Source organism: Phoenix dactylifera, chromosome 14, assembly GCF_009389715.1.
Source record: "Phoenix dactylifera cultivar Barhee BC4 chromosome 14, palm_55x_up_171113_PBpolish2nd_filt_p, whole genome shotgun sequence".
NCBI classification, from domain to species: Eukaryota; Viridiplantae; Streptophyta; class Magnoliopsida; order Arecales; family Arecaceae; genus Phoenix; species Phoenix dactylifera.
In genome coordinates this window covers 4,777,588-4,786,146 of record NC_052405.1, presented here as the reverse complement: position 1 = coordinate 4,786,146, position 8,559 = coordinate 4,777,588, and the positions used below count along the sequence as shown (strand labels likewise).

The window sequence follows — 8,559 nt, the reverse complement described above, 5'->3', positions numbered from 1 at the left end:
GGACTGATAGATACTCTCCTAGCTAGTTTTTAGAGATAAGGAGTATTGGCAAAATAGTCGCGTTTATTTGATGTTAGGAATTCTTACTAACATGTTAGAATTGACATCTAGTCGCATGAAAAATGGAGGGTTGATATCAGCATGAGAACTAGTTACAAAATAATATCGAAAACTATGATTACAAGACAGCAAGAAATCTGATTACGTGCAATCCAAACATATTAACTAATGATTTTTTTCTGAAAAATTTATAACCACAATTATTCTCTAAATTAACTAGTAAGAGAAAATAAGATTTTACCTAACAAATAGTGACCGCTAGTGCAAATAGTAGTCAATTATTATTATTTCAAACAAATAGTAATAAAATACCAAAAATATTATTTGATTATTTCATTATCCTATCATTTACAAGATCACTGTTATTGGCTATACAGTGGGGTGATTTTGAACTTAGAAAATTATTCCATACAATGGAACAATGAAAATAGCAAATAAAATTTTAACCATTCAAAACCCTAACGCGACATATAACTATGGTCTTGAAAGCTATTACTATAATTGAGATTCTTTGTGGTGCATAGTTTGCATGGCAAATTACCGTAACATGCGAGATTAGTTGACACGTCATCCATCTTAAAAATAAATAGCTGCTGTCTATTATGAAAATTTTAGAAGTTGTACTCGATACTATATGCGGTATATATACCAAATAAGTAGTAGCCATTCTTTTTCAAAATTGATGATAAGATAAGCTATCCAAAATGGAACATGCAAAGAAAATCTTGGATCTCTGTTTGCATTGATGGACGGGAGGTAACACCCAAAACAAAGGGAGCAAATCAAAGCGGGTGGACCCTTCAAGCACTACACCTACCATCCCTCCCCCGTTTTCTTGCCTCCAACCCGAATCCATTAGGCCCCAACCCATTCTCCCGACCAAACGCCAACACACCAAGATTCTCCAATGGAAAACCACCTTTGGTTTACCTACGTGTAAAGTTCCATGTTGATGAAAGCAACGAGAATATGATGATTGCAGTGTGACTCGAAGACGTAGATTAAAATTTTTTTTTAAAAAAATCTCCGTCACAACTTATCTAATGCAATATTTTTTTTTTTTGTCAAGTTTACAGGTTTCTAGTACTGTTTCTTTTCTACGGCTTCTACGTGCGTCTTACGGTACGTTGAACAAAACGCTGCATCAAGCATTCAGAGTGGAATTATAATGATGAGAGATAGGCCCCAGAGGATGAGAGCCGTACGATCCGGCGATAAAGGAGGGAGATACGGGGATGGTGGTGGGGGCCATCCCATGGCACGGCGACGCGGCGGCGGAGGAGGAGGGCACGGCGGTGGCGGCGTGGGCGTCCGCAACTTCGCCTCGAGATTCGGGGAGGCCCATGCACGAAGGACGAGGGGATAGGGGTGGGGGAGGAGGGGGGTAGCAGTAGTGCGGGTGGTGCAGGTACCAACCTCCACCATCACCGCTTTCTTTTTCGTTTCCTTTTCTTCTCATCACCTCGAATGAAGTGAAGTGGATTCCAAAGCCTGGAAATGGGCTCTGCTCCTCCGTCTTGAGACGACCGCCACCTCCGGCCGTATGATCCCTGTGTATGGTATAAATTTTATCCAAACTGATACGATGGTGAGTAGCTGATGATGCGTAAACATTAATTGCAAAGCAGTTCATGAACAAATCATACTGCAATTACTTGTTGGCTTGGTATCATGAACACATTGTGGCATGCATGTACATTTAGGTAGACTTTATCTGCACAATTAATATTACAGACCAGCTCGATCATATTAGAAGATAACTCGATCATAATAATTAAATAGATTTAGAAGATCCATGCTTCGAGGTATGGATAGAGATGGAATGAGCCGAGGAGGAGGAGCTTCCTCGGATACTTCATAACTTTTTATTTTCTAATTTTATTGAACATATTCATATTTATATTATGTAAAATATCTATTCTATAATATATATATATATATATCATATATTCTATATGATTGGAGTTTCATGGAATGGAATTTTGGTGATGGAGGGGGTTGCATTAATTATCACTACGGTCAAGTGGCCTGGCAAGTCTCAAAAATTATCAAACACTTCCATTGAAATATTGGCAAAAAGGGAATCTGCACGGCATTCAACTTGTATGACAACTAACAATGGTGGAAGGAAAGGGAGCATGGGAACAAGATTAAATAAATGAAAAAGTGTGAACTATTCTGTTCTCCTTTTGGATTGCATTGTCGAGGGAATACGGTAGAGTTACAGAATAGTAGGACGCTGGTTTCACGTTGAATGCTCATGGTGTGGGGAAAGTTTTGGTACCCACTTTGGGGCCCATAGTACGACCATTTGTAATACATAGATTCGGACATTGCTAAAATGAATAACTTCAAAATATACCGACATGCCGTTTATTTTGGTGCAATAAAGATCAATAGTTATGCTGTAAGTGCACTGATCGGTGCAATTATTGTCGTATGGTAATCACGTAGAGTTGTTACCATGCTATTAATGTGCCATCAAACTATTATCATGCAGATATAGCACGTCTCACTAAAACTAAGTAATAGATATTAATTCCATCCTATATAGAAATGATTCAGATAAGCAATTTCAGACTTTTCTCAACATATTTCACTATCTTGCTCTAGATCTCTAACTTAAGTAATCGAAGGTTCCTGCTTGAAATCTTTCAGCAGCAGATTTTTTACAGGTTAACACCATCTTCCATCTTAGTTTCAACCAATCTCAGATCATTTCGGTCTCATCCAATTCTCAGTGCACTTCAATTCCAACCAAGCTCAGCACACAGCAGACGAATCCAACTGAAACAATCAGCACTATTAAATTCTCTTTCAGCAAAATAGTGATTAAAATTCACTTCCAATTCATGTATAATGCTCTTAGCGGTCAAAGAGAATTAATTAGAGTCGTGGAGACAAGTAAAAGTAAAGACTACTTTGAATGAATTAAGTATATAGTCATCTTGACCTAAGACGGAGCACTTGTTTTAATTACTATTTTATGCATTCAAGCGTCACAACTATAAAGTGAGATCTGGTTAGATTCTAAATAATAAAAGACACCTCGTTCCATATTTAATTGTAGATAAGATCACAGCTTGTGATTCGTAACACTGACCGTTCCACTTATAATATTTGTTTAACTAAAAATTAACCCAGCTATAATCTGTACATGCACACATGTCGCATCTTATAGTAGTGTGCCACTGGATCAATCAAACTACTCAACCAAATAATTATTTTTCTAAAATACTTAACTTTTAAAGCTAACAAGAGGCTCTAAGAAACTAATGACGTACCAACCTGTGCTAATTTACCCTCCCACTTCGTTAAACAAAACAAAACAAAACAAAACACAAGGGGTTGGCGTGTTTACCAATTTAATAGCTTTCTTGCACCAACCGAAGTATACGCCTTGCACAACGAGCCAAAATTGGAGCCGGTCATCGGACTGGTCGACCACATAAAAGCCGGTTTACTACTACCAGTCCATGGGACTTTAGCTTCGAAGAGTTCTGATTGCTTTATGGTTCGACACTTCGATGACACTTCGATGAACTTATTTAGACGAAAACCGCTGATATTTCTTCTTTTTTATATTTTTTTATTTTTAATTTATTTAGCTGTAGTCACGTGAGATCTATATAAATGTCATTCTTATCCCGAACAAAATAAAAAATCTCCAGTTTAGACCCCAGTCGATGGGACTTTAGCTTCGAAGAGTTTCTGATTGCTTTCTTTATGGTTCGACACTTCGATGACACTTCGATGAACTTATTTAGACAAAAACTGCTGATTTTTTTTTTTTTATTTTTTTTATTTTTAATTTATTTAGCTGTAGCCACGTGAGATCTATGTAAATGTCATTCTTATCCCGAACAAAATAAAAAATCTCTAGTTTAGACCCGCCCAAAGTTTCAGCTAAAACTGCGGCTAGGGAGGGACCAGAATGTAATGTTTTCATTTGAGTGGGTGATGCAAGCATTTTTGTCGTGTCTCCCGCTCCAATCTCTTATCAAAGCAACCAGACAGCGACTTCGATCGCTATCCACGGATCTCCTCAAGGTCTCTCCATATCCCGAATAACAACCATTCGAAAAGCAACCGTATTTCTTTTCAAATCAACACCTATTCTTTTTACATATTGATCCCTGACAGAATATCCGTCACCTTTTCCATCCAAAGGGGCATGCAAAAAGTAAAGCTTTTTTTTTTTTAACAACATACTACCTAGCTCTGGGCAAATATTCCATAGGTCCTGCTGAACATGTTCCCTCGTAATGAGTCGCATGACTAAAATAACAGTAACTATGAAGTATTTTTATTAACTTTAGGTTGAGGTTTAGCTGCAAAAATTGTACCATGAAACCATAGGGCTTTAGACAAGGCTAATAAGGCTAGGAAAGTTGAGAAGTATTTTGGCTTTGTAGCAGTATAGGATGTAGTGGCTAGCAATGATGGATCACAACTGAGATGCCAAAGGGCAAAAACCAAACCAAGGTTGGAGCAAAATTTGACAGAGGCATTTCAATACCACTAGCGCCCAACTCACCCAATAACACAGAAGGTGAAGGTTAAATTTAGCTACCTCATGCTTTCCCATAGCAGTGATGAAAAGCTTCTTAAAGGCTATATGTACCAATCGGCCACCTTTTTCCAAAACAAAGAGAACATGACAAGACTCCCTGCACACGTATTTAATAGATATTAAAAGTATGACAATGATGCTCCATGCAGTCAATTATTAAAAAGGCCAAAAAAAAAGAAGAAGAAGCCAATCTATAACTAAATATACTCAAATAAAAAATACTAGAGACAGAGATAGATCTAAACCCCTGCTCATAACTCCATCATAACCTGAGCAACTTACCAAACATAGTAGCTATTCCCCTCATTTTCTCTACTTAAATTCCAGAAGCTTCTCTGCATACAATCCCAAGTAAACTTGAAACTAGTCCAGAATTTCTTACACAAAAATACCAGTCCAAAGAGAAAGTACAGCTTAACTTACATATTGCTAAAAAGAAAGGATACATGCAAATGCTACAATTCGCTAAACAGATTTTTCTCATAAAAATAAGAAGATAAAGATGAAAGAAAGAAGGGGTAAAAGAAGAAAAGGAAAGGGGGCAAAAGGAAAGGAAAAAAAAAAACAAAAAGCAGAAACTTACACAGGGGAGAGGAACAAAAGAAGGACAAGAACGAGAAAAATAAAAGGTTGACAGCCTCCTCAAAAAGAGATGATTATTTCTAATTATATGTTTACCGGGGTAGATACCGCAAAGAAATTTCTCTCTCAACCCCCCAACTTTCTCCATTTTCACATCACGGCACACGCGTTGGGGTTCTCATCGCTAAAGATCTGAGGAGGAGGGGGATACGAGTACGGGGGATACGCGTATCCCACTCCGTATCTCGGATAGTAGTAGTATAACTCGTTCTTCATCAAATCCACCACCTTTGCGGCGCCGCCGGCGGCAGCCACCGCCGCCGTGGCGTCCTCCGCCGCTCCACCGCTGCCCTCCTTCTCCTTCTCCTCTCCGCCTCCGCCGTCTCCGCCGCCCTCCTTCTCGTCTTTCTTCTCCCCTCGGCCTTCTCGCCGCCAGCGTCGGCCTTCTTCTCGTCCTTGCCGCCCTCCTTGCCGTCGGCGGCCTTCTTCTCGTCGTCCGGCTTCTTCTCCACCGGCTCCTGCTTCACGACCACCGCGTGCTTCCCCGTCCGCTTGTAGACGTACTCCACCAGCTTCGCCGGGTCGAGCACCCCGGTCACCGTGACCAGCGTGGCCTTCAGATCCGGCTCCACCGACTGGACCCCTGCTCCATTTCCCCCATCAAAATCCAATTTTTAGACCAATACCCGAATCTATCCACATAAAAAAACGGAGCTTTGGACCGAAATCTCGAACCGAGATAAGAGTTTCAGTCAGCGAGAGCAGAGAAAACCAGAGAAATCTACTGAATTCATCATGAATCCATTAAAAAAAAAGTTAAAATAGCAACAGGGTAGGTAAAGCATGAAGCGCACTGTAAGTCTGAGGTCTGAAGTCTAAATCCATTAAAAAAAAAGTTGAAGCTTTTCTTAAAATTTGAAATATAGAATGAGTCAGAGTAACTGGAATTAGAAAAAGCAAAAACCAAGGGATAATCCACTGAGTACAAATCTTAAAAAACCTCGTTTTTGCTATATTTTGAACCAGATCCAGCAGGAAATCATTAAAAAATGGAACTCGGATTCTGATTTTAAAAAGGAACTTCTTTTTTTTTTCTCTTTGGTGTTTCAGAAAGAGAAAGGGAGCTTTCTTTAGGATAACCTTTCATCTTTAGGATCCTTTTCTTAATCTCCTGGGCGCAGGCCTCGCAATGCATGTGAACCTTGAGCACCACTGCTATCACCGGTGGCTGGAGAGGAGAAGAAAACAGAGCTCAGAGAAACTATTAGGAAGAAAAAAGAGCTAGCTTTAATAGACTGAGACAGAGGGATTAAGAAGAAGAGAAGAGAGAAGAGGAATAGCTAACTGACCTCCTCCTTCTTCTCCTCCGGCTTGGGCTTCTCATCCTTCTTCTCCTCTTCTTTCTTCTCCGACTTGGGTGGCGGCAGGGGAGTGAGAAGCTCCACCTTGCGGCCCGTCTTCCTCTGGACTCTTTCCACCACCTTCAGCGGATCCTCCGCCGCCTTCTTCCCCTTCACCACCACCTTGTGGATCCGGCAGTCTGTCTGCACCTCCTCCACACCTTCCAAAAACGCAAAAAAAGAAATCTCATTTTATGTCGATTTCCCCGACAAATTAGCCCCCAAAAGCGATTTTTACATATAAAGAAGAGATTTTTATACCTTCGAATCCTTTTAAGCAGCGCCTCACCTTCCGGGCGCAGCCCTCGCAGTGCATGTAGACACGAATCACGATCTCTTCCGGCGGCGGGGGCGGTGGCGCCGCCTCCCCCTTCTTCTCTTCCTCCCCACCGCCTTCCTTCTTCTCCACCTCCCCTCCTCCTCCTCCTCCGCCGCCGCCGCCGTCCTTCCCTTCCTCCGCCTTCGCCTCCTCCTTCTTCTCCTTCTTCCCCTCCTCCGGCTTCTCCTCCTTCTTCCCCTCCTCCGGATTCTTCTCCTCCTGCCATCAAAATCAAATATTTCCAATAAAATCATCAATAAAACCTTCTAAACATGAAATCCGAGAAGAAAAGGCGCCGGATTTCACCTCCCCCATCTCTTTATCGGTGTCCAACAGCAGCCCCGAGCTCAAGTTTTTTGCAACGCCGGCGATGGAAGCGATGCGATGCAAAGCGTCAGTCTCTCTCTCTCTCTCTCTCGCACCTCTTGTGGGGAAGAAGAGGGGAGTGGCCTGACGTGGCATTAAATAAGCCGTCACGTGCGACGGGAGCGTGATTGGGCTTGGGAGTTCGAGCACCGTACGTATCTAAATTTCTATGCGAAATGTCGATCTAACGCTCCGTTATCCATCAGAACCCATCCTGTCCGTCTATGCGAGGCGTCATCGTATGGGAATGGCTTGAAATATCGGTGCCGCCTCACATGGACGGACGAGATGCGTTTGATTGAGAAAATATGCGGGATGGGTTTATTAAGTCGTGTAGGTACTTTATGCGCGCCTGCGGAACGTGGATCGGGTGCTTATCGTTTGCGGAAATCCGCCGTTGGTTTTCAGCTACAATACATCCTGTCCGTCTATTTATTTTTTCGGGCCGTTATGGTGAATTCTGTCTTACGCTGTGGCGCAGGGCTGGATGCGGCGTTTGACGAAGCGCATCGAGAATAAATACATCGGTAGAAATTAAAAAATAAAATATTTAAAAATTAAGCAGAAAAATTTGAAATGGAATCCCTCATCATAGTTATAGTTCTACTATAAATAACCACATAAACTGCCATCCAAGCATCATCATCATTGGATTCTTGATAAATATATAAAGCTCAGAAAAAGACCAAATTATGCATCCATAAAATAGGAGAAAACCTACTTTAGTAGATGGTGAACCTAAAAGCCAGAAAATTAGAAAGTTCTCAATACCAATATGGCATAAGTCAAATCTTTCCATGCAGCACGTAATTCTGCTATCAGAACTGAAACATTAAAAATTCTAACTCCACTTGTTGTTACTAGAGCATCACCAGCACTTTCGATAACAAAACTCAATTCATTGAAAATATGTTTCTCCTCTATACTGCTATCAAAATAGATCTTGAGGAAGTAGGGAATAAAGTGCAATGTATACTGGAACTCATCCATGTAGAAGGAGAAGGAATTGATAAAAGTTATGACCTTTTGGATAGAAATATAATAAGAAATAATTGGTGCTAATTGAGCATATAGAAATCAACTTGTCTAGCATGGAAACTATTTAAGATTTTAGGACGTATAAATATTTGATGATGACCTGAATGCCTTGATGTTCATTTTAATTTTTCTTTTTTTATTATATGCCATGAGATGCACTAGATCAAACTAGTCAATATTCCTAATCTCCGAGCCATAAAATATAGCCTACTATCTCTAAT

The 8,559-nt window shown here is 40.7% G+C and overlaps 1 protein-coding gene across 1 annotated transcript; it reads right to left on the bottom strand.

Moving 5' to 3' along the window:
• Positions 1 to 4,954: 4,954 nt before the first annotated feature.
• Positions 4,955 to 7,360, bottom strand: LOC103719804 (heavy metal-associated isoprenylated plant protein 7). The gene is given in 6 exon segments (XM_008809203.4): positions 4,955 to 5,634; positions 5,637 to 5,858; positions 6,356 to 6,443; positions 6,565 to 6,776; positions 6,877 to 7,153; positions 7,241 to 7,360. Coding segments are annotated over 6 exon segments (1,077 nt in total). The 5' UTR covers positions 7,250 to 7,360; the 3' UTR covers positions 4,955 to 5,365.
• Positions 7,361 to 8,559: the final 1,199 nt, after the last annotated feature.